The sequence below is a fragment of the Narcine bancroftii genome, chromosome 9, assembly GCF_036971445.1.
Source record: "Narcine bancroftii isolate sNarBan1 chromosome 9, sNarBan1.hap1, whole genome shotgun sequence".
Taxonomy (NCBI): domain Eukaryota; kingdom Metazoa; phylum Chordata; class Chondrichthyes; order Torpediniformes; family Narcinidae; genus Narcine; species Narcine bancroftii.
Genome location: NC_091477.1, coordinates 3,758,907 through 3,785,369, shown reverse-complemented (window position 1 = coordinate 3,785,369; position 26,463 = coordinate 3,758,907). Strand labels below are relative to the sequence as shown.

The following is a 26,463-nucleotide window of genomic DNA, read 5'->3' as shown; positions in this document are numbered from 1 at the left end:
CTGACCTTCTGAAACATCTTCTGAGAAAAACACGTGTACATCAGATGCCAAATCCTTCCACCTGCAGCAACTCTCTCAACCAGTGAATCTCCCACAGTGGATAATCTCCCACAGTGGACAATCTCCCCTGCATAGAGTCTACCCATGGACACTCCCCCCCCCCCTCCCCCCCCACCATGGACACTCTTCCCCATGGACACTCCTCCCCATGGAGAATATCCCCCACAGACACTCTCCCCCACGGACACTCTCCCAATGGATGCCCTCCCCCACAGACATTCCCCCCATGGATACTCTCCCCACAGACATTCCCCACAAACACTCTCCCCCATGATGCTCTCCCCCATGGACTCTCACCCCCACCATGGTCTCCCTGACCATTGAATAACTGCCTCAGCAAGCAAGATGGAGATTTGTGCCTTGTCTTTCAACACCCCTTTCCTCAATTAACCCAATGTCAGTGTTGGCACTCTGAGGGTGGTACTGAATTTTATGACCATATGCAATCAACAATAACCTTGCACTCAAGAGGTAAATCACAAATACTGTCGACACGGTGGTTGGAATAAAAGCAAGCGCAAAATGTTGGAGAAGCTCAGTAGGTCAAACAGTCACTGTCCCTTTAGCAAATGTAAAGATACAGAACCGACATTTTGGGCTTGAGCCCTTTATCAAAGTACAAGAAAATTCTGGCAAGCACTCAATGTTCGTAAAACCAAGGAACTGATGGTGGGGCTTCAGGAGGACATGAACCAGTCCTCATCGAGAGGTCAGCAGTGGAGAGGTGAAGAACTTCAAATTCCTGGATTTAATCTCTATCCTTGGGCCTCCAAATCAATGCAATCATGAAGAAGGCTGTCCACCGGCTATACTTGTACTTCGTGAGGAGTTCTGAGGAGACTTTGATACATCACCAAAGACTCATGAAAATTTCTACAGGTGTACCGGTGGGGAGCATTCTGACTGGTTGCATCACTGTTGTACAGAGGTACTGATGCACAGGTCAGGAAAAGGCTACAGAGGGTTGTGAACTCAGCGCTATCATGGGCATCTACATGAAATGCTGCCTTAAGAAAGCAGTCTCTATCCTCAAGGACCTCCACTACCTGGGCTATGCCCTCTTCTCACTGCTACCATCGGGAAGGAGGTCCAGGAGCCGGGGACATATTCTCCAATGAACCACAGACACCCCCTCACTTTCTCTCTTTTTTTGCACGAATTGATTAATTTTAAATGTATTCATAGCAAATTTTGCAGTGCTAAACAACAGATTTCGTGACATGTTCACGACAGCAAATTCTGACTGAACAGGAGCGTGAAACGCTCAGCATTGTTAGAACAGTTGCAGGTGAGATTCAGGGCCAGTGGGTAATTTAGCAAGTTATGAAATAGCTTCCCTTTGTCCCTGCTGTTTCGAAATGTTTCTGCAGAAACTTTGCAGCCCCCAGGAAGTCGAGAAGAAGAGCATTTCGGATTATTCGTTGCGCAAAATATATATATATGCAGCAGGGGCAGAGGGGGATTTGATGTCCACCATTGCAAGGAAATGATTTGCATTAATGACAATGCAATTAAGAAAGATTCTGCTATCAACACTTTCTGTGGACAGAGTCCGGATTTCCTTCTCCCTTTGGAAAGGCTGGAAACAACAGTTTGCAAATATTTGCAGATTCTTTCTTAATATAAGTAAATATAATTTAACGAGTAAATTATCAAAATTGTAGAGAATTCTGGGTTTTTTTAATTTTGCAATCGATTCATTTTAATGAAGGTAAACATTGATCCTTTTGCAACTTTGCTTTCTGCTTTTATTTTCGTCCAATTTAATTTTTTTTTTAACCAACTTCCCCCAATCCGAACCCGGAAATGGCCTGTGAACGCATTCTCTCCTCTTTTGATAGGTCGGCCGGCGCCTGCCAATCACCCGGCTGACGTCAGTGCGGAGAGGTGGCAAGGCGGGGGGATTCCCCGGGCGCGAGTGCGCAGGCGCGGGGTTGCCGGCGGAGGACTGGCCCTACTGGGTCCGCATCACCGGCGCAGCGGAGCTCGGCCCCGGAGCGAGGTAAGGTCGGAGGGGGGAGGGGGGAGGGGGGAGGGGGGAGGGGGGAGGGGGGAGGGGGGGAGCGCCGGCTGATGCATGGTGTCCGGGCATAGCTTTGGTGCTGGTCCTGGCTGTGCAGAGTATGGAGTCTGGCAGGTGATGGGGGCAGCGCCGTGTTCCCCCCCACCCCGAATCCTAACCTGGGACAGGAACATCAGACTACCCCCCCCCCCTCCCCAACCCAGTTTGGGACAGGGACAGAAGATCCTTCCCCCCCCGCCCCCATCAGACCTCCACATTCCAGCCTGAGACTGGGACATAAGACCCCCCCCCACCCCCCAATCCCCGAATGGGGACATCAGGGACCCCCCCCCCCCCCCCCCCCCCCCCATCCTAGTGTAGTATGGTCAGCAGCCCACTTCCATCCTTGGGGCCTGACCAGGGAGCCAGAAACAATGGAGGCAGCAAGGGACAGAAGCTGTGTGACTCCAGCTCTGGGGGGCAAACTCTGCTCCTCTGAGGTTCTTGTCTCTTTGGCCATGAATGAATGGGGGGGGGGGGTAGTGTCTTTAACAAATTGGAGGGAGAAATTGGTAATTGGTGGGTGGAGAGGAGTTGGGAGGGAGGGGAGAGAGAGGAGTTGGGAGGGAGGGGAGAGAGAGGAGTTGGGAGGGAGGGGAGAGAGAGGAGTTGGGAGGGAGGGGAAGAGAGAGGAGTTGGGAGGGAGGGGAGAGAGATGAGTTGGGAGGGAGGGGAGAGAGAGGAGTTGGGAGGGAGGGGAGAGAGAGGAGTTGGGAGGGAGGGGAGAGAGAGGAGTTGGGAGGGAGGGGAGAGAGAGGAGTTGGGAGGGAGGGAGAGAGAGGAGTTGGGAGGGAGGGAGGGGAGAGAGAGGAGTTGGGAGGGAGGGAGGGGAGAGAGAGGAGTTGGGAGGGAGGGAGGGGAGAGAGAGGAGTTGGGAGGGAGGGAGGGGAGAGAGAGGAGTTGGGAGGGAGGGAGGGAGAGAGGAGTTGGGGGAGGGAGGAGAGGAGTTGGGGGAGGGAGAGAGGAGTTGGGGGGAGGGAGAGAGGAGTTGGGGGAGGGAGAGAGGAGTTGGGGGGAGGAGAGAGGAGTTGGGGGGAGGGAGAGAGGGGTTGGGGGAGGGAGAGAGGGGTTGGGGGAGGGAGAGGGGGTTGGGGGGAGGGAGAGGGGGTTGGGGGGAGGGAGAGGGGGTTGGGGGGAGGGAGAGGGGGTTGGGGGGAGGGAGAGGGGTTTGGGGGGAGGGAGAGGGGGTTGGGGGGAGGGAGAGGGGGTTGGGGGGAGGGAGAGGGGGTTGGGGGGAGGGAGAGGGGGTTGGGGGGAGGAGAGGGGTTGGGGGGAGGGAGAGGGGTTGGGGGGAGGGAGAGGGGGTTGGGGGAGAGAGAGAGGGGTTGGGGAGGGAGGGGGGGGTTGGGGGAGGGAGGAGGGGTTGCGGGGGAGGGGTTGGGGGAGGGGGGGGAGGGAGAGAGGGGTTGGGGTAGAGAGAGAGAGGGGTGGGGGGGGTGGTGGAAATGAGGGATTCAAGAATTCCTGAACTTGGAATCATGCAGCTGCTGGGCCTGGAGATCAAAGGTGGATTGTTTATCATCACTCAGGAGATCTTTTGCCTCATCAGGTTATTGTTATCCACGTGTACAGTGTACGTATCAGCTCTTGCTTCCTGCAGATGTAATTATAATAGAGATGGCTGTAGATCCAATACTTAATTGGATTTAAAAGACAATAAATGTAAATAATATTCAGTGATTGTAGTGCCAAAAACAGTGACTGTAACAGTGTAGAGTCCTTTTGTGGTGTTGGAGAGATCCCCAATCAGTGTAACGAGGGCAGCTTGAAAAGCCTGATAGCTGTTGGAAAGAATGGTTCCTGGTGATGCTGGTCTTCAGGCTTCTCATATAACACAGAGATGCTGGAGGTGGAGGGGGGGGGGGGGCAGGGTGGGGGGGAGAAACCAGTGGATCTTTAACAGGATTTAACAGGAAAAGGAGTAACCTTTTTCTTCCCACCCCACCCCACCCCCACCTCACCCCCACCTCACTGAGTTCCTCCAGCAGATTGTTTTTCTTCTTCTTAGACAACAAGATAAGATGGTGGGGCGGGGAGGCTGGTTCTTGGGGTAGAGTTCAAAGCAGAATAATGGCTATTGTTATTTATTTCTTCCCCCCCCCCCCCACCCTCTCCCCAGTTGTGACATTCCCTTGGCAAAGTTTAAGCCTTCATTTTAATCATTTCATCCTTCACATTCCTGCACTCACACAAAAACTTTATTCACTTTTATCCCTGAATACAATTGCCCGTTCTACACTTGCCTGATTGCAACTCCGGTGCCTGCGGGCGCCGGCAATTGTACTAGGGTTCGAGGCAGTCTATCCCCGGCGTGACGTGATGTCATCTCATGACGGTGTTGAAAAAATTTTGCTTTCACACTAGATCCTTTTTAGGCTGATTGGCCGATCATTCCTAGGTCCACTCGCAAGTGTGAACGGGATACGTGACTCCCAAATAGCTCTGCCGGAGTACACTCCGGGACTGGTCGAGGAGTTTGGCATGGATGTGATGTCAGGCGTGAAAGGGAAAGGCTGAGGTGGGAATTCTGTCTGGAGGAGACAGATTAAATGTGGGCTCATGCAAGTGTTGGGTTATTATAGGATCCATCCCCAGGAGGCTCAAGATGGGATGGGAGTGATGTCCCAGTTGGATTTGTAAACCAGGAGAATGTTCATCTATTTCAAGAGCTAGGCATTGTGATATCTTCTGTCATATTTTGTATTACGTTGTGACTGGGAAGGAGGCTATTTGGCCCATTTGATCTGTACCAGTTCTGAGCAATTCTTACTTTTGAGAAAACAGACACTGCTGTCGCTGTAACCTTCAGAGAAGCTGGAGGGAGTCGGGATCAACGGAGGATGGTCGACGTTAATGTGTTGCGATCCAAAACGTTGGCTGACCATCTCTCTCCACGGATGCTGCCTGACCTGTAGAGACCTTCCAGCTTCTTGTGGTTCACTCTTACTATTCCATTGCCTTTTAAATTTTAACAAGTCTTCAATTCCTTGTCCTGTGCTCTTACCACCCACCCAGTTACACTCAGCAGCAGTTAGAACATAAGAAACAGGAGCAGGAGGAGGCCATTTGGTCCTTTGAGCCTTCTCCACCAGTCAATGTGATCATGGCTGACCTGACGACAAGTTCATCTCCATCGACCTGCCTTTTCCCCATATTCCTTAATTTCCCCTACTATGTTGAATTCTATCCAACCTTCAATATATTTACTGAGGTCTCCTCCACTGCTTCAATGGGCAGCGAATTCCACAGATTCTCCACCCTCTGGGAAAAGCAGTTCCTCCTCATCTCTGTCCTAAATGTACTACCCTGAATCTTGAGGCCATGTCCCCTAGTTCTGGTCTTCCCCCACCAATTGAAACAGCTTGCCTACCTCTATCTTATCTATGCCTTAAATAATTTTAATTTCCAGCGAGTACAGTCCCAGACAAATCAATCTCTCCTCATAGGCTGACCCCCCTCCCCTCATCTCTGGAATCAACCTGGTGAACCTCCTCTGGACCACCTCCAAAACCAGTATATCCTTCCTCAAGTAAGGAGTCCAGACAGGTAATTGCTGGAGGAACTCAGCAGGTCAGACAATGTCCGTGGATATAAATGATCAGTCAACGTTTGGGTTGGGACCCTTTATCAAGGCTGAGCAGTAACTTCAGAGCTGGGATAATTCCGGGAATGAAAGGGTGATCATATGAGGAATGTTTGACAGCTCATGTCCTGTACTTGTTGGAATTTAGGAGAACTCTCATTGAAACATTTTGAATGTTGAAAGGTGTGGACAGAGTAGATGAAGAAAGGTTGTTTCCCACAGTGGGAGAGTCTAAGACAAGAGGACACAACTTCAGGATTGAAGGGCATCCACTTCAAACAGAGATGCAAAGGAATTTCTTCAGCCAGAGAGCGGTGAATCCGTGGAATTTGTTGCCATAGGCGGTCGTGGAGGCCGGGTCATTGGGTGTATTTAAGGCAGAGATTGATAGGTTCTTGATTAGCCAGAGCATCAAAGGTTATGGGGAGAAAGCTGGGCAATGGGGCTGTGGGGAAATGGATCAACTCATGATTGAATCGTGGGGCAGACTGGATGGGTGAATGGCCTATTTCTGCTCCTATGTCTCATGGTTGATCAACCTGCCCACCTCAGATTTCAGATTCCTTGTCAGAGTACGAACATGACATCACATACAACCCTGAGATTCCTTTTCAACAAGTGCATGCAATTGGGATGCTGAGTGTTGGGATGGGGTGGGGGGGTTAATTGGGGATAAATTGGGTGGCACAGACTCGTGTGGAATGAAATAGCCTGTTAACGAGCTGAATGTCTAAATTTAAAATATTGAATATTTATTGTCCGTATGGCAGTTTGCTCACACTCCCTCCTTGTTTACATTTCTCTCCTTTGTACGTGGATCTTTTCTTAAGTACAGATTTTTTTTTTTGCAGTACAGATTAGTGGTAAAAAGAATCTCAGGGCTGTACGTGACATCTTGTATGTAACTCTGACAATAAATCTGAACTTGAACTTTGAGCCACAGTTTGGAACAGGCACATCCGCCTGACATGCCCACGATGACTGTAATGTCCCAACCACATTAGTCCCACCTGCTGGCATTTGGCCTCTATCCCTCTGAACCCATCCCCGTGTGTGTATCCATCCGAATGTTTCTCATACATTTTAATAGTACCTGCATCAACCACCTCCTCAGGCAGCCCGTTCCATGCACCCACCACCCTCTGAGTTAAAAACATTACCCCTAAGGTTCCTGTTAAACCTCTCTCTCTCTCCTCACCTTAAACCTCTTCTCTGGTTACAGATTTCCCCAGCTCTGGGCAAACTACTCTGCATTGACCCAATGTCCTTTGAACTCATTTTGCCTTGACCAAGTGAGTCCATGTTGTTACTAGCGGCTTCACTCGCTGAAGCTGAGTTAGTTATTGTTCACGTGGACCTGACCGCTCCCTTCAAGGATTATTGTGAAAACGGGATCACGTGCAGTCACAGCACACTGGGTCAAGGTTTCTGCCAGCCACAGTAACGTCTCGCTGCTAAAGCCCCACATCTCCAAGGACCCAATGCAGTCTCGACCCAAAATATTGATATATAACCATATAACCACTTACAGCACAGAACAGTTCGGCCCTACTAGTCCATGCCGTAACAAATCCCCACCCTCCTAGTCCCACTGACCAGCACCCGGTCCATACCCCTCCAGTCCTCTCCTCTCCATGTAACTATCTAGTCTTTCCTTAAATGTAACCAATAATCCCGCCTCAACCATGTCTGTCGGAAGCTCATTCCACATCCCTACCACCCTTTGCATAAAGAAATTTCCCCTCATGTTCCCTTTATAATTTTCCCCTTCAATCTTAAATCATGTCCTCTAGTTTGAATCTCCCCCACTCTTAATTGAAAAAGCCTATCCACATTTACTCTGTCTGACCCTTTTAAAATCTTAAACACCTCTATCAAGTCCCCTCTCAATCTTCTACGCTCCAGAGAAAAAAGCCCCAGTCTGCACAACCTTTCCCTGTAACTCAAACCTTGAAATCCTGTCAACATTCTCGTGAACCTTCTCTGCACTCTCTCTATTTTGTTTATATCTTTTCTATAATTTGGTGACCAAAACTGTACACAGTACTCCAAATTTGGCCTCACCAATGCCTTGTACAATTTCATCATAACCTCCCTACTCTACCTATTCAATACTCCGATTTATGAAGGCCAACATTCCAAATGCCTTCTTCACCACACCATCAACAGAGTATCAGCCTTGAGGGTACTATTTACCATCACTCCTAAATCCCTTTGTTGCTCTGCACATCTCAATAGCCTACCATTTAATGGATCTCATCCCTGAGATCCTCCAGCAGGTTGATCTTTTCTCCAGATTCCAGCATCTGCAGTTTCTTGTCTATTGGAAAAAAATTTAATTTGGAAATACACCACAGTAACGGGCTCTTCCAGCCCACAAGGTCACACTGCCCAGATATGCCCATGTGACTAACTCACCTGCCAACCCCGTAAGTCTTCGGAAAGTGGGAGGAAACCAGAGCATCTGGAGGAAACCCTGTGTTTTTCTCCTTTCACCCTCCTCCCACCCTTCCTCAAACTCCTTCCATTTTATTTGACATTTTAATGATCCAGCATGGTTACAGGCCCTTCCAGCCCATGGAACCTGTGCCTCCTGATTAACCCACTAACTCTGTACGTTTTGCAGGGTGGGAGGAAACTCACATGGTCACAGGGGGTGGGGAGGGGGAAACATAAACTCCCTTCAGACAGCATTGGATTCGAACTTGGGTAGCTGAGAAGATTTATAAGAATGTTGCCAGGACTGGTGGGGGGTGGGGGGGGGGGTGCCTGAGTTCAAGGTGGAGGTTGAGCAGGCTGGTGATGGGTGCCTCAAGGATACCTCCTTGAGGTACAGGAGAGTGATGGGTGATCTCATAGAGGTTGTTACAAGCTCAGAGGTCCTCAAAACCCAGGAAAGCAGAATCACACTTTAGCTTATCACTATTGACTAACTTAACCCCCTTCTAATTCTAAGTGCACATGTATGTAATATGTGTGTAAGTTTAGAAAAGTTCTTTGGTTCACAGTCCAATCTCACTTCTCATTCCTCCAAGTTCACTGGTTACTGTCAATTCTTATACTGTGCACAGAATTTAACATTTATGAAGTTCACCAGGCTTTGGTGCTTGAAAGGTAAATGGTTACCGCTCAGGAAAGTTCTTGTCGGTTTTCAGAGAGAGATTTATTGTTCGCTGGACACCCACAACTGGTTCCTTCCAACCAGCCACTTCAGTGTCTTGCTGACGAAACTTGCCCCCTCAGGGTTCTCCAGATGATAACCTTTCTTTCAGGTCACCACAGAGTTCCTTTTTATTTCTCTTATTTCAAGTGAAACATAAGACAGCCAATCCTCTCCTCTTGCATGAACCACAAGGGCTTTGACCAGGCTAAACTAAGCAGTCACAACCCATCTTCCAAATGGGGTTTTCCACAAGCTTGCCAGCTTGTCCTGTTCCAGTCCCAGCTGCTGCTGCTAACTGTTAAACTGCAGAACTGAATTCCCTCTCTCAGAAAAAAAAGCCTGTTTTACTCTCTCTGCTTGGAAAACCACATGACCCTCTTAGAACAGCAAGTTCCAATCCAGACATTCTGCGTCTCCGATGAGCTCTTTCATCTGTTGCCTTTTTGTAAACAACAATCCATTAGTGAAGACTCTTGGGTACTCTCCAAAGCTTTTGTAAAGGCTCTTGGTGCCATCCTGTCAAGCATGAGCAGAGATCCAGTATTTTAAATAAGATCTGTTTTGAAGTGTTTGTTGGTGACCGACACTAAAAAAAAACCTGCCACATTTTATCTCCCAAAATCATATCCACATACAATACAAGCACAACATAATCTGTCACAAGGGGAATAGATTGGTTGAAGGCACCAAGTCTTTTGCCCAGACTGCTGGAAATGCACAGCTGATCTGGCAGCGGCTGTGAAGGGAAGAACTGGGTACATATTTGTGGTCGATGACCTTAATCGGCTAAGCAAGGCAAGCAGGTGTTTCAAGTTGTTGGAGATTGGAAAGGGAAGTAAGGAGTGGGTGGAGATGACAGCAGATCAGATAGCACACCAGATACCACTTACTGATAAAATCAGAGAACACCTCCACACAGAAACAGACTCTTTGGCCCATCTTGCCTGCACTATTTATTCTGCCTGGTCCCATCGACCTGCTTCCAGAACATAGCTCTCCCTTCTCAATCCATGGACCTGTCCAAATCTTTCTTAAATGTCAAAATTGAGCCCAGATTCACCACTTCAGCTGGCAACTCATTCCACACTCCCACCCCACTCTGTGTGAAGAAGTTTCCCCTCATGTACTCTTTAATCCATGTCCTCTTGTTCTAGTCTCACTCAAACCTCTGTGGAAAAAGCCTGCTTGCATTTACATTCTGCCCACCTCATACTTTAGTAAACCTATATCAAATCTCCCCTTCTTCTTCGACATAAATGAACGTAGATGGTGGAGGTCACCCAAAATGCCTGTGAGAGCAAATCCTGGAAACGTGGAGGAAAAGAGGATGTCGGAAAGACTCAGCAGGTCGAGCAGCATCGTGGGGTGGTGGTGGGAAATGAATGGCCGAGGGTTTTGGCTCGATGTGCCACCTGTTGTTTTTGATTCTCCCACGGATGCTGCTTGATCTGCTGAGTTCCTGCGCGAGGTTGTATTTTACTCTTGTCGACCCGCCAGGCAGGACAGTCGGGGCTGCAGGGTCTCGACCCTTGTGGTCGTTGTCCTGTGCTGCAGAGCCCTGGGGTCTGCAATATTCTATGCTGGGAAACCCAGGCTTTGTAGAAATGACCCCTTGGATCCTTGACTGCCACCAGAACTTCCCACCAATTAAAACATCCCTCTTTCCTGATGATTGCTCCTTTCCAGAGGTTGTTCGGTTCATCGCGCCTGTTTCAGCTCTTCTGAAAGAACACTTGCAGCTGGTACTGCTCTATGTTATCCAGTGTGTGTTTTTCCCTTTGGCTGGTAACCCAGTTCCCCTTGGAGAGTTTCAATTGGATCTCCTTCCTATGCCCTCTCTGCCATCCTCTATGTTTCCGTCTGGTCTGACCCGACCAGTGGAAACCGCTGCTCCCTTGTCACTCGGCCAGAGCTCGGCTCATGGAAAGATTGGGTCCAGGTGATGCAATGTCCACCATGTAGAGTTGGAGAGTTTCTTTTTTAATATTTTATTTATTCAGCATGTACAACATCAAGTGAACTTTTTTGAACTTTGGCTTGGCTTCGCGGACGAAGATTTATGGAGGGGGTAAAAAGTCCACGTCAGCTGCAGGCTCGTTTGTGGCTGACCAGTCCGATGCGGGACAGGCAGACACGATTGCAGCGGTTGCAAGGGAAAATTGGTTGGTTGGGGTTGGGTGTTGGGTTTTTCCTCCTTTGCCTTTTGTCAGTGAGGTGGGCTCTGCGGTCTTCTTCAAAGGAGGCTGCTGCCCGCCAAACTGTGAGGCGCCAAGATGCACGGTTTGAGGCGTTATCAGCCCACTGGCGGTGGTCAATGTGGCAGGCACCAAGAGATTTCTTTAGGCAGTCCTTGTACCTTTTCTTTGGTGCACCTCTGTCACGGTGGCCAGTGGAGAGCTCGCCATATAATACGATCTTGGGAAGGCGATGGTCCTCCATTCTGGAGACGTGACCCATCCAGCGCAGCTGGATCTTCAGCAGCGTGGACTCGATGCTGTCGACCTCTGCCATCTCGAGTACCTCGACGTTAGGGGTGTGAGCGCTCCAATGGATGTTGAGGATGGAGCGGAGACAACGCTGGTGGAAGCGTTCTAGGAGCCGTAGGTGGTGCCGGTAGAGGACCCATGATTCGGAGCCGAACAGGAGTGTGGGTATGACAACGGCTCTGTATACGCTTATCTTTGTGAGGTTTTTCAGTTGGTTGTTTTTCCAGACTCTTTTGTGTACAACATCAAGTAATTAACAATAATAAACCATAAAACATAATTGAATATTAACAAATCTACACTGAAACTATATTAAAAAAAAAGCTAAAAACTAAAATAAAAAGACTACTACAAATAAAAACTAAAAAACCCCCATTAAACTCCCTCACCCCCCCATTAATCTTTCCTAATGGAACTGCTTTGAATCTCAGCGCGGCAATTGTCTAATGTTAATGAAACAGCAAGTTTCCATGTGACTGTGTCACATTTTTTTGCTGTTACTTAAAACCAACTCCTCAATCTTTAATTGCACTTATCACGGTTATTTCTAAGAAGGACCAGGACCCATTAAAAGTGGGATCTTATAGACCTGTTTCTTTATTAATTGGAGATTATAAAATTGTTGCCAAGGTTCTAGCTAATAGACTAGCTAAATATTTACCAGATCTGATTCATGTAGACCAGGCGGGTTTTATTAAAAATCGGTATTCAGCAGATAATATTGTGAAGTTGATTTTAAAAAAATTAATATTGAAAATTTAACAGTGATAATTGAGGAGTGACCCTTTCAAAATTTCCTAACTAAAGTAATTTGGGGTTTAAAGGAAAGTTAACTCAGGTTGTCCATTGCAAGAGTTTACTGCTGGAAAGCCAGAAAGGGTTGACCTTTGAACAAGACCACGTGGAGTGAAGAAAAGTTCCAATTTCTCTTCCACATCTAAAACACTGATCGATAAATCCAATCTCCATCTCCTCAATTTCTCAGGAGTAATATACAGTTGGTGTAAAAATAAATTATATGAAATAATAATCTATATCGTACATGAATAGTATTTGTCATAACTTCTTAACACAAGTTTTGCCGGTCTTGTGATCTATTATCGTGTCCAAATCTCGTTCCTGTCATTCTTTTGAATTAAACAAGCCCACTTTAGGTGTCTGTTCTTGTAATAATATATATGCAATTAAAATACATTTTTAAATCCATCAACCATAATTTGTTCCAAATTAGTTGTAGAGTTTTAACGGGGGGAAAAAAGGGCAGCAGGAGAGCAGTGTGGTAAGGTTCATTCAGGAGCCTGTTGGCTGTGGGAGGAAACTGGAAGCCTGTTGGTGTGGGCTTTCACACTCTTGACCCTTCTCCCCAATTGGAGAAGATAATGTGTCCAGGATGTGATGGAACCCACAGAGAATAAATAGAGATCTGTTAATACAATCAAAGGCAGAATCTTTTTACCAGTGAGGCTCATTCAGGACTCATCACGGCAGGAAAGAAATTGTCGCAAAACATTTGCACAAGCGTTTAAGTTTATTTGTCACATTATGTCTAGGATTCTTCTAAGAGCAGCCTTACAGGGTTAGCTCTAGTATCCTTACAGCTGTGCAAAGTGCACTATTTACCAAGTATCGAGTTATAATGGGCAGAGAAAACGCAGTGAGCACCAAGCAAGGGCAGTGTGAGAGCGCTGTGGTGAGGTTCGTTCAGGAGCCTGATGGCCGCAGGGAGGAAACAGTAAGCCTGTCGGTGAGTGCTTTCATACTCTTGAGCCTTCTTCACTGATGGGAGGAGGGAGAAGAGAGTGTGTCCAGGATGTGACAGGTCCTTCAGTATTAGCTGCCTTTCCCAGGCAGCAGGATGTACAGACGGGAGCAAGTCTTGGGAGGAAGAAGGGTTTTGTGTACATGATCATACATGGGCCACACTCTGAGTGACAAAAATCCAGTTGTGTTTTTAAATTCTTCTCGTATTGCCAAAAACTCCCACCGGATTTTTCCCCTCATCTCCGCACCAAGGGTAAGCACATGCTTTTGGGTCATCGGGGAGGGGGGCACACGGATCTAACCTGGGTCTCTGGAGTCAAGGACCAGCACCTCTACCCACAGAGCATGTGATAGTTGCTACAGAAATGCACCTCTCTCAACCTGTAATGAAACCACCCTGGAGACAGGCCTGGATGTTGTGATGCAAAAAGGGGATCCTGTTGAAAAACGAGCTCTGCAGTTTCCTCCAGCATCGTCTGCACGATTGCAGGTCACATTTGCTCAAGGATAACTGCGAATATTCGTCACCTCTCATCGATCCAGGGCCTTTATTGTCTCATTTAATTTAATTCAGTTAGTTTAACATTCATTTTTTTCTTTACAAGCAGCAGTTCAGCTGCAGCAAGAAGGAATGTCAGTATGTACGTGCATTGTACAATGTGTATGACAATAAACTTATTCTTCTTGCAGCCTCTGTGTGGAAAATACGCCCTCATGAATCTTTTGGCCTCTTGCTGTTGATGTAGGCCCTCTAAACTACCCCGGGGGAAGAATAAAAAGACGTGACTGTCAATGCTTTCCGTGGTTTTATAATCTCCAGAGGGCTTCCTCTCTGCCTGTGACGCTGCAGGCAGGAAGGAAGGTCCCAGCCCAACCTTGGGACATGTGGATGGGTGAACCTTGGTTTCTGACCACCCACCCTGCCTCTGCCTTCTAAGAAGCTGCGTGTGAGGTGGCGAACGTGGCTCCCAGAGTTTCTCTGCCTGGTCAATGACCCAAGGAAGATATTGATGTGTTGTTCATCAACCACCTGCTGCTTTCACTGAGGATCATCCAGCAGCTTGGGTCTGTGACGGAACCTTGCACTGCTGCTGTCTAACCGCTCTCCCTGTCCCCACCCCTTCTTGCCCAGCTGTCACTGAGAAGAGAATGTGGGACATTTCAGCCCAAATTTTTGTTATGACCTAGATAAATCTACTCCTCCACAATCTAACCCTTCCCTCCCTCACACTCCTAACCCCCTATTTTTCTTACATCCATGTGCCTTAGAGTCTTTTAAATATCTCTATTATAAGTGTGTGTGTGTGTGTGTGTGTATATTATATATATATATATAAAATATCTTACCTCTGAAATCTCCCCTAAACTTTCCTCCTCGTGCCTTAAACAGATGCTCCCTGGTATCTGCTATTGTCACCCCAGGAATGTGTGTCCATGTCTAAAAACAGAAAATGCCGGAAAAGCTCATTTGGTCATGAGAATCTGTGGAGAGAGTGCTGGTCGGAATTCTGGCAAAGGTTCTTGGAACTGAAACGTGTCTCTCCAAAGATGCTGTCTGACCTTTCCCAGCATTTTCCAGCCTCTTACCTCAATGAAGAACTCGAGCCCAAAGCATTGGATCCGTATCTTTGCGCTATAAGGTTTGCTGTGTGACCGGCTGAGTTTCTCCAGCACTGGGTTCTTCAACCACGGTGTCTGCAAACCTTCGAGTTTTACTCATGTCCCAGCCTCTGTGGGTTTTTAGTTTTCTTGTGGCTTGGCCCCATATCTGCAGTTGTAGGGCATTTGGCCTATTGTGCTCTGTAGTCCCCCTTCCCTGCCTGCCTGCGTGTTTCTCTTGAAGATTTGACTGGTGTTTTGGTTTCATTTCAGAACAGGGCAGGTTTGTTCCAGGAATGTTCAGGTGGTGTTAAATGCAGAGACGTGGAGTTTCTTTCTGAGTGTAAACACGTCATCAAAGGGTGCTTTACAAAGTCCGAAATCTCTCCAGTCTTCGACCTTTCGAAGAATCTGAACAACTTTTCCATGACACGCTTCCTGTCTTCTTTCTCTCATGAAGTTTCTCGTTAATTTCCAATGTAATCAGGTTGGAAACAGGCCCTTTGGCCCAACGTATCCCTGCTGATCTTATTACCTTCCTGAGCTAGTTTGGACCGTATTCCTCTAAAACTAGTCATTCTCAAACTTTCTTTGGCTATGGCTTCCCCTGGGACCCTGCTCAAAGTTTATGGGCCCCCCTCCCTGTGAAGCAGACAGGCTTTGGTTTCTTCTACCGAGTACACACAAAAAAAATCAAAACTACTTGTGTGAGGTGAAAAGAAAACAAGGTTTTTACTTAAATATGCTGTGGTCCCCAGGGAGCCTTATGGGTTGAGAATGGTTGGTCTAAGCCTTTTGTACCTGCCTCTTTCATCAGCAGCTTGTTATATTGGCCCAACATGGAAAAGATCTTTTCCCCTTCTCCTAGAATCTCAGCTCTCCAGCTTGTGACTTGACTACCCTGCGATCAGTAACCTTATCCATGCCCCTAAAAGGTTCCCCCCCCCCCCTCCCACCATCCCCTCCCCAGCCTCCTTTGCTCCAGGGAGAAAACCCCAGCCTCTCCTGCTAACTCAAGGCCTCCAATCCCGCCAACATCCTCGTCAATCTTTTCTGCAGCCTCTCTGCATTTAATCAAATCCTTGTAATAGAGCGACCAGGACTGCATGCAGTGTCATCTAAATCCTGAATGCGGAAAGGCCTGGGCGGAGTAGATGAGGCCAGGGCGTTTCCCACAGTGGGGGTGGATTCTAGGACAAGAGGGCATAATTTTAATTGATAAAAGGGCATCAATTTAAAACAGAGATGTGGAAAAAAATGTCTTTAGTCAGAGGGTTGTGAGTCTGGAATTTATTGCCATGGGCGGTTGTGGAAGTGAGGTTGTTGGGTGTATTTAAGGCAGAGATTGACAGTCGGGTTACGGGGAGAAGGCCGGGGAGTGGGGTTGAGTGGGTGGATGGATCAGCTCATAATTAGAATGGCGGAGCAGACTCGACAGGCCAACTTCTGCTCCTTTCTCTTGCCATCCCAGTCAGGGGTGACGTGACAACCGCACTCTCTTTAATTTTAATTCAAAGATTGGTGATGGCCACAGGACCCTGCTCTTTGTGATTTCTACAAATGACCTCGATGAAGAAGTGGAGGGGTGGGTCAGTATATTTGGAGATGATCAAAGGTTGGAGGTATTGTGGGTAGTGTGGAAAGATCATCGCAGGTTGCCACAGGTTAGAGACAGGCTGCAGAGTTGGGCGGGGGAAAAGTGGCAGATGGAGCTTAATCTGGATAGGTGTGGTGATGCACTTTGGAAGGTAGAACATAAGTGGAGTGCATGGTTAATGGAACAGAGAGATCTTGGGGTCAGGCGCATCAATCCCTCAAGATTGTTGTGCAGGTTAATAGGGTGGCTAAGGAGGCTTGTGGTATGTTGATCTTACTAGTCAGGGGATTGAGTTACCCACTGCTGACTGCATCAAGCACTCGACCAAACTAGCCGGGTCACTGGTGGGGCAGGAGGAGCGGGTCAGAGGCTGGACATCCTGTGGAAGGGTACTCTCTGCCTGATGGTACCCCTGGGGTCCTGTAGAAGGTACTTTGCCAGTATGTGGGCACAGGAGGGAGGGGCTGCTCACTGTACCAATGTAGGGTCTGTGTGTGTGTGTGTGTGTGCACGCACGGATACGTGTCCCAGTATGTGTGTGTTTGTGTATGTTCTTGTGTGCAGGGGCATGCATGTGTGTAGGGATGTTTGCGCATGTGTATGTATCTGCATGTCTGTTGTCTATGTGTGTATATGTCTCAATGTTTGCGCAGGTGTCTGAGCACATGGTGGGGTGGGAGTGTCTGAGCGCACAGATGTCCGTGTGTGTCCCTGTGCCACCCTGACCTGGCCTTGCTTGCCTGCAGTGATGCAAAGGGGTCACCGTGGATGAGCAGCTGTGCCCCACGATGGACACTGGGGTCCCCCACCGCATCTATGACCCAGGTGGGACTGCCGCGGGGCTGGCCAAGGGTGGAGAAGAGCCACAGCCCACCCCCTCCTCCTACCAGCAGCTGGTGGCTGAGAACAACGTCCTCAAGGAGCGAATGAAGGGGCTGAAGAGCCTGGGTAAGCAAGCTGGCGATGGGATCTGGCACGCAGCCCATGGTTCCATTGTCTCCATCGCAGTTGGCAGTTCCATCTCAGTCCTGGAGTTCTCCAGCATGGGCTGGCCATGAGCTCGTCTCACTTGCCCACGGTTGGCCCACAGCCTCCAAACCTTTCCTCATGTGGAAATGTTACCCCTCATGGCCCCTTCTCTCTGTAAACCCCTGACCTCCAGTTCCAGGACCCCCGGGTTGGGGAATGCACCTGTCGCCCTCCGCCTTGTCATGTGGCTTGCCATCCTGATGTGTTTTATAAGTTCACGATGGCAAAGATGTTTAACATTCTCATTTGTGGGCTGCTGAGAGAAATGGGCATAAACATGAGCAAAGCCCCCACTCCAGTGGGTAGAGTTGTTCTGCGGGGAGCAGTAGGGCGGAGCTTGCTGCTAGGGGAAGGGGTGATGTATATCTGCGGAGGCTCCAGACCCAGGGGTGGGTGGGGAGGGAGGGGGGGCAAGATGGGGTGGGGGGAGAGGGACGTGATGGGTGGGGGGGAGGGGTGGGTGTGATGGAAGGGAGAGGGTGGGCATGACGGGGTGGGGGGGTGAGATGCAAGAGAGGGGGCGATTGGGAGGGGGTGTCCACGAGGAAAGTGGGCGACAGTGTGGTGTATCCGTGGGCTTTGGGAAGGAAGTGTTAGGGTCAATAGCTCTGAGAACCCTGGCAGTTCACGATCCCTCTCTTGCAGGAAACCTCCTGGAGGAATCCCAGACCGAAGCCTCAAAGCTGAAACAAAAGGTGGAGCAGTTGGTTCGTCAGGAGGTCCTGAGGTCCACGGTCAGCCTATTGCCCCAAGAGATGCAAAGTTCGGTGATCACCAGTGCAGAAGGTAGGTGACATTTCCCAGCGCAGAATCACAGGCAATTCCATTCCACAGCCTCCGAATCACTCCTTGTTCCCCAGCGCAGGCCAAATCTTAAAGTATGAATTGGAGGCTGGATGAAGCCCCTCGATTCTGTTCACAGCAGGTACAGGAGTCGGTGTCCGGCCCGTCGAGCCTGCTCCACCATTCAATATAGTCACAGCTGACCTGGCTGTGGGCTCAGCGCCACCTACCTGCCCGTTCCCCATGACCCTTAATTCTCCGACTATGGAAAAATCTGTCTATGAAACACATTCCGGGTTCCTTTTAGTGTCATAAAAATATACAGTAAAGCCCCTGGTATCCGGCACCCAGGGGGATTGGTAGATGCCAGATGAGTGAATTTCCCAGTTGCTTGAGACTGTGTATTTTGTGAATGGAGAACCAGCTGCTAGGGGGCGCCAATTTTAAACTTCTGTATTTTTTTACCCATTTATTTTCCACAATTTTTTTGGTGGTTGCTTGAAGCTGCTGGCTGCTTGTATTCCGGATAACAGACATGTTATAGCCCATGATAAATGTCAACTTTTGTTTGCCATGAGGAACAAAATGAATCGTATTTACTTGTGTAAAAGTTCAATTTTGTAGAACATTTTCAATGTTAAATTTATGGGATCAATTATTTCATGAATACAATTTTTGATGGGCTGAAATTCACACTAGAATCCAAAATACCACATCAGTCCGAATGATAAATGTAAAGGTTCCATTATTGTCATGTAATACTACATTTAGAATGTAACATACATGAAATTCTTTGACTTTGTCCACCGTAAGGCAGAGTCGCCACGTTGTCCAGAGCCCCGATCTCCAAACAAATAAAGAACAAAAACACAATGAATTAAAGTGATAATAGAGAGTCTGTGCGTCAAAACACACGTCCTACCACAGGGGAGGTCGGCACCGCAGTAAATATCTGCGTTGTAGGAGGTGTTGGGGTTCCGATTGGCGGTCGACCGGGCCCGAGGCGAGAGTCCACGTTCGAGGCATTGGGAGCTCCGATGGGCGGGTGGTCAGGGGTGAGGCATGTATTCGCAAATGAGGTGTCAGGTGCTCTGTGCGGCTGGGCTGGGCTGGGCTGAGGTGAGGGTCTAGGATCAACTTTCACACAAGATGTAGGGAAAATTCCAAATATTGTGGCCAAAAATAGGGGTCGATTTTTCCATCGTTTACACAAGTATATACAGCATGTGTTCAATGAGGCAGCCTTGACTGCTTCACTGGGCAGAGAATTCCACAGAATCACCACTCTCTGAGAAGAAGCAGTTCCTCCTCAGCACCATCCTAAATCATCCCGAATCTCCACAGAATGTCCCGTTCTAGTCCCACCTGCCAGTGGAAACAACCTCCTTGCTTCTATCTTTCCTTATCTTCATATGTTTTTATGAGATCTCCTCTCATAAACTCCAATGTGAATTTAATTTCTGGTGACCCCCTCATCTCTGGAACCAACCTGGTGACCCACCCCTGCACCACCTCCACAGTGAGGAGACCAGAACTGCACGTAACACTCCAGGTGCGGCCTCACCAAGGCCATGCAGCAGAACATCCCCGTTCCCACCCCAGCAATGAAAGCTGAATCTCTTTTGTTCTTGATGACCTGTTGAGGGGAGTGTGGAGGTCGTCAGGGAGGGGAGCATGGAGGTCGTCAGGGAGGGGAGCATGAAGATTGGTGATCTGTGCGTTAGGCCTTGCTGCTGGGATGACAGCCTTTCTCATTGCTTCAGGTTCTATGCAGCCGAGTTCACAGACGCCCCTTCGTGACCCTGAGCAGCCTAGGAAGCCAGAAGAGGCCAGGGGAGAAGAGAAGCCCACATCCACTGTGAGTACTGAATCTGCACGGAGTGACAGCCCACCATCTCCCTTACGCTGCCTCCTCCTCCTCGTCCCACCTCACCCACCTCCCTCCTTCTGGTGACACCCTACCCTCTTCCCTCCTCCTGGTCACATCCTACACTTCCCCCTCTTCAAGGAAACACCTCGTCCTCCTGGTGACCACCATCCCATCACGCAGCTCCCACCACATCTTTGCTCTTGCACCCACTCTTTGTGTGTGGACACTGGCATTTACTGTCATGTCTATCTAGAACACAAAATGTTACAGCTCAGTACAGGCCCTTCACCCACAATGTTGTGCTGACCTTTGTAAAGTGATTCCGCACAATCTCACCCTCCCTCCCTCACACCCAGAACCTATTTTTCTTACATCCATGTGCCTAAGACACTTCTGAATGACTGTATTGTACTAGCCTCAACCACCACCCCTAGCAATAATTCCAGGTACCTACCACTCTGTAAGGAAAAAAAGCTCATCTCTGACATCACCCCTCAACTTTCCTCCACTCACCTTGAGCAGATGTCCTCTGGAATTTGCTATTGTCACATCGGTGTGGGGGGAGAAGGGGAAGATACTGGCAGTTCTCCCAATCTAAGCCACTCATAATCTTGTTGACCCCTATTAAGTCACTTCTCATCCTTTGTTGTTCCATAAAGAAAAGCTTTAACTCTACTAACCTTGCTTCATAAGACACATGCTCCAATCCAGGTGACATCCTGGTGAATCTCTTCTGCCCCCTCTCCATAGCTTCCACATCCTTCCTATAATGAGGTGACCAGAACTGATCTCAATGTTCCAAGTGTGGTCTCACTAGAGTTTAATAGAGATACAACATTATCTCAAGACTCTTGAACTCAACCCCTCCCAACTAATGAACCCCAGCACATCATCTGTCTTAACCACCCGATCAACTGCACGGCATCCTTGAGGAATCAGTGGTCCTGGACCCCATGGTCCTTCTGTTCCTCCACACTGTTAAGAATCCTCCCATTAACCACATACTTCGTCTACAAGTTTGACTTTCCAAAATGCATCACTTCACACTTATCCAGAATGAACTCCACCTGCCACTTCCCCACCCAACTTATCCATATCCTGTGGTAACCTGTGACAATCTTCAACACAATCCACAGCACCTCTGCAGACTTGCTGACCCCACTCACTGCGTTTGTAACTGAGCATTTGGTTCCACAGGGCTCTTCGTCTGAATTTGAAGTGGTCAACTCCATCGACAAGATTGATGTGCAGGAAGGGAGTCACAAGGTGAGAGCGGCTGGTTTCGGGAAGGGTGGGAGACATCATCACCTCCTTAGACCCTGACTGCCATTGTTGTTGGCTCCAGGCGTGGGCCAGTTACGTGATCTGCTGTCCCGACTTGTGGAAATCCTGATGATTTAGTGTCTGTCTCGCTGGATGGCATTTGTGGCATTCCCAGGGGTCTCTGTCCCCCTCCCAGGACTCCTCTTTCCCTTGTTCCCTCAAACTCTTGGGGGTCCGAATTCCTGGGGCTCATGTCACCAATCTCCCTGTTCCCCAATCTCTTGGGGACCCCTGTCACTCCTCATCCTGTCACCGATCTCCTTGTTCCCTGATCTCCCGGGGGCCCCTATCCCCCTCTGTAACATAATACCTAACACTTATTATTGCACTACCTGCTGTACCAAAGAATGAGTTGACCTTCCTGGATATCCCAGTATACGTGACAATACTTCAATTGAACTTGGCTTTTTCTCTATAAAGAAGAAGCAAGTTTGTTTCCATCTTAGTTTCTGTAACTTTTGATTTGTTTTCCCAAGTGTTTCAGTAGCTGTCCAGCCAGAGGGCATGAACATTGACTTCACTTCACTGCTCACCTTTTCTTCCCCCACCCCCATTTCTAGTTCTTTCACCTACACAGCCCTGCCTTCCCCCCCACTCCCTTCTCCACCTATCATTTCCTGTCCTGCTAACCCCCCCCCCCCTTCCCACTCCCACTCTTTTATTCTGACACTCACCGGCATTTTTCCTACTTTGATGAAGGGCTCGAGCCCGAAACGTTGGTTCTGTATCTCTGCCTATGCTACATAAAGGATACTTGTTGACCTGCTGAGTTCCTCCAGCATTTTGTGTTTTAACTTCTTGCAGCACAGTTCCTAGTTTGGGTTTTGCACATTGCGTCGGCCACAGTTCTCGCTGGCCTGCCAGTACTGTTCACTGCAGTTTGAGCAGAGTTTGCAGAGTGAAGGAATTCAGTGGGTGGGGAAAGGGTCTCGATTCAGGATGTGAACACCTTAAAAAAGGACCTTGTGTAAATGTTCAAAAGGTCAGGCAGCAGGTGTGAATTAGGAAACAAGTGATAACATTTCAGGGGAATTACCTATTGTGACGAACTTGCATGAATGAAGAGACCACAGGTAGTGCCCTGGTCGACTAATCAAACCTTCCCATCGGAGTGAAACTCAGAAGTCATTGCAGTGAAAGCACAGAGCTCGATGAAGGGCTTGGGCCAGGAGTGTCCTTGCTTCCTAAGGGCGCTGCGGGAGACCAGCTGAGTTCCTCCAGCCCTGCATTAACCTCCCCAAAGCCCCATGCAATCTCAGTCGTGGTACCTCGGGCTGAATGATCTTCTCGTGTGGTTATGTGAGGAGAACAAGGTCATCGGATTGGGAAGTTTACTCATAGATGATTTAAGGAACTGCCATCAAATGAGAGATTTGAATACAGGAACCAAGTATTGAAAGCTGCCCTTAAAAAAAAAAAAGAACTGGTTTGGTGGAAGTTCTGGAGGGGAGATGTCATCCAGGGTTGTGGAGAGGCTGAGTGGTTGGGAATGGCTTGGCCTCCATTCCTTGGGGTGAAGCATCAAAGTCTGCAGATGCTGTGATTATATAAATACATTAATGAGGGAGGATTAAGCAGTGGCCGCCCATTTGAAATCCCCTTCTGACATGTCTGTTCATAGTCTCGTGCACTGCCAGACTGAGACCACCTGCAAATTGGAGGAACAACACCTCATCTTCTGTCTGGGCTCCCTCTACCCCACTTCTTCCTCCTATTGTCTTTCCCTTGGCCCCCTTATGTCTCACTTATGTTTAGTTTACACAGTTGCTGCATTCCAAGAAATTGTTCCCAGTTTCTCGGAACGCAGTCTTTGCAAAAAGATCGGAACAGGATTAAGGACTCCTTCCTATTCTGGTATTTTACCTCTGCAACCCCTAGTCATTTTCACAGATTGCCTGTGGTGTAAACTGAACTGCAAGCAATCTGTGAACAACGGGGTAATGAATAGAACGTAAATATGGCACTTCAGGTATTCTCTTGTGGTGTGATATGGATATTTGGCATTTTGGTCGCCCCTGTGTGAACGGCCACTCCCGGAAGGTAGGGAGACACTTCAGAACGGAAAAATCACGTGTTCTATGTTAAAAAACACATACATGTCGGTATCTTTGTTTCCTTTCTCAGAGCCAAAATCAGTTCTCACCTTTTGTCTTATCCAATCCAATGAGCACCTTGTGTCTGTTGGTCTGGATTCCACTCCCTGTCCTTTCTTCGGCCTTTATTCAGGCATCTTCCTGTTTTTTGCTTGTACCTTGAAGAAGGGCTCAGGCCTGAATTGTCAGTAATATATCTTTCCCTCCTATAGATACCACATCCAGCTGAGTTCCTCCGGCATTTCTGTGTTTTTACCCTATTCCTGGGACCCAGGTTGAATCTTTGCTTTGTTCAGTCCACAACCACCCTCCTCGTCTGTCTGAGGTGGAGAGCTTAGTTTGGGCATAAGTAGGAGGCTGAGAGGTGGCATAGAAGTTCATAAAATCGAGAGACACATTAACAGGGTGGGCAGTCGGAATCTTTTCCCCAGTGTAAAGGCGTCACACACAAGACCAGCTGTTGTCAACATTTTTTTGGGTATGGCCCCCTTCAGTGTGAAGCAGTCAAGTTGAGTTGGTTTCTTCTGTACTTCAAGCGACTACATAAAAGCATGTTATGATTTCAGTCCATGCCCCAGTTGAAAATGGCTGCATTAATGGTTGCCCACTTGAAGCACAGGGGAGTAATATTAGGAGATTTTAACTTTCCACACGTTGAGTTGGACTCGCATACTGTTAAAGAGCTGGACAGGTTAGAGTCTGTCAGATGTGTTCAGGAAAGATTCCTAAATCAAAATATAGAGGTACCAACTAGAGAGGGTGCAATACAGGATCTCCTGTTGGGGAACGAGACAGGGCAGGTGACAGAATTGTGTGACGGGTAAAACTTTGGATCTTGTGTTCATAAATCCATGAGTTTCAAGATAATTTTGGATTGGGATCGGGATAGGTCTGGTCCTCGGGTTGAGATTCTAAATTGGAGAAAAGCTCATTTAGATGGAATCAGAAAGGATCTGGCAAGTGTGGATTGTTATCTGACGCAGGTGTACTTGGTCAGTGGGTGGTCTGGAAAGGTGTCTGTTTAAGAGCACAGAGTTTGTCTGTTCCTGTCGGGTAAGACTAACAGGTATCGGGAATTTTGATTTTTCAGGTGATGGTGAGACCCTTGTTACGAAGGCGGTGTGGGGCAGGTATTGGCGACAAAGAACAAATGGGGTTCTTGAACAGAATATTTTTTTTAAAAAGCAAGAAAACACATGAGGTTGCTCTGGTAGACAGGATGAGGGAAAGTCCCAAGGGTTTTTAATAGGGTATATTAAGAGCAAAAGGATAACAAGGGCCATCTTGAAGATCAGAGTGGTCGCTGATGCCTGGAGCCAAAAGGGATAGGGGAAGATCCTGAATGTTTTTTTGCATCTGTATTTGCTCAGGAGATGGACTCTGAATATACAGAAGTGAGGCAATAGACCAGTGAAGCCATAGACCCTGTACAGAGGAGAAGGTGCTTGCTGTCTTAAGGCCAACTAGGATGGATAAGTCCCCAGGGTCTGACAAGATATTCTCTTGGACCTTGGGGGAAATCTACTGTAGAAATTGCAGGGGCTCCAGCAGAGATATTTGAGACTTACAGTTCAGTAACAGGCTATTTTGGCCCTCAAATCTGTGCTGCCCAATTACACCCAATTAACCAATACCCTGGTATGTTTCAAACAGTGGAAGGAAGCAAAGTCCTAATGTCCTCAGCCATAGGTGATGTGCTGGAGAAATGGAGGATAGCTAATGTTCCATTGTTTAAAAAAGGCTCCAAGAAAAATTTGCCAGGAAAGTTGATGGAGGAGAGGTAGTGGATGTTGTCTGCATGGACTTTAGTAAGGCCAATGACAAGGTCTCACATTGGCGGTTGGTCAAGAAGGTTTAGTCAGTTGCTCAGTGTTCAGGATGAAGTAGTAAATTGGATGAAACATGGGGTTTATGGGAGAAGACAGAGAGTGGCAGTGGACACTTGCCTCTCAAACTGAAGGCCTGTGACTTGGATTGGTGTTGAGTCCATTGTTGTTTGTCATCTATCAGTGATCTGGATGATGATGTGGTAAATTGGATCAGCAAGTTTGCAGATGACAGTAAGATTGGGGGCATGTGGACAGTGAAGAAAGTTTTCAAAGAATGCAGAGGGATCTGGACCAGCTGGAAAAATGGGTGGAAAAATGGCCAATGGAATTTAATGCAGACAAGTGTGAGGTGTTGCCTTTTGAAAGGACAAACCAAGAAAGGACATATATGATGAATGATTGGGCACTGAGGATTGCGGTAGAACAGAGGGATCTGGGAATACAGATACATAATTCCCTGAAGGTGGCGTCACAGGTGAATAGGGTTGTAAAGAGAACTTTTGGCATATTGGCCTTCATAAATCAGGAGTTGGGATGTTATTTTGGATTTGTTTTAGAGGCCAAATTTGGAGCATTGTGTGCAGTTTTTGTTCGCCCAGCTACAGAGAAGATTTACTAGGATGATGCCCGGGCTTCAGGAGCTGAGTTACAGGGAAAGGTTAAACAGGTTAGGATTTTATTCCCTGGAATGTAGAAGAATGAGGGGAGATTTGATAGAGGCATTTAAAATCATGAGGGGAATAGAGAGAGTAAATGTAGACAGGCTTGTTCCACTGAGACATTAGGTGAGATACAAACCAGAAGACATGGGTTAATGGTGGAAGGGGAAACTTCTTCACACAGAGAGTAGTGGGAGTATGGCCCAAGCTTCCAGCTGAAGTGGTGAATGTGGGTTTGAATTTGACAGGTCCATGGATGGGAGGGGTATGGAGGGCTATGGTCCAGGTGCAGGTCAATGGGTCTAGGCAGAAAAATTTGGCACTGGATAGTGCAATGCTGTTACAGCACCAGTGATCGGAATCGGGGTTCAAATTCCGCGCTGCCCACCGTTTGAAATGTATTGGAGATTGTAGATTAGTTGGATGTAATTGGATGGCACGGGCTCATGGGCTAAAAGGACCTGTTACTGTGTTTGCACTGTATTTGTCCTTAAAAATATAGAAGATTCCATGCTGTGGTGTTTGTGGGCTCCATGTCAGTGGAGGGGAGAGGTTGGTTGAGAGAC

General features: G+C 48.0%; 1 protein-coding gene across 2 annotated transcripts in view; it reads left to right on the top strand.

Moving 5' to 3' along the window:
• The first annotated feature begins 1,973 nt into the window (after positions 1-1,973).
• The window catches only part of tnip1 (TNFAIP3 interacting protein 1), a 52,232-nt gene continuing 27,742 nt past the window's right edge, over positions 1,974-26,463 (top strand). For both annotated transcript variants that reach the window (XM_069898016.1, XM_069898014.1), the window contains exons 1-5: positions 1,974-2,062; positions 17,058-17,259; positions 17,986-18,126; positions 19,887-19,981; positions 21,191-21,259. In XM_069898016.1, coding sequence (XP_069754117.1) covers positions 17,100-17,259; positions 17,986-18,126; positions 19,887-19,981; positions 21,191-21,259 — 465 coding nt within the window. In that variant the 5' untranslated portion in view covers positions 1,974-2,062; positions 17,058-17,099. The remainder of the gene's footprint in view (positions 2,063-17,057; positions 17,260-17,985; positions 18,127-19,886; positions 19,982-21,190; positions 21,260-26,463) is intronic.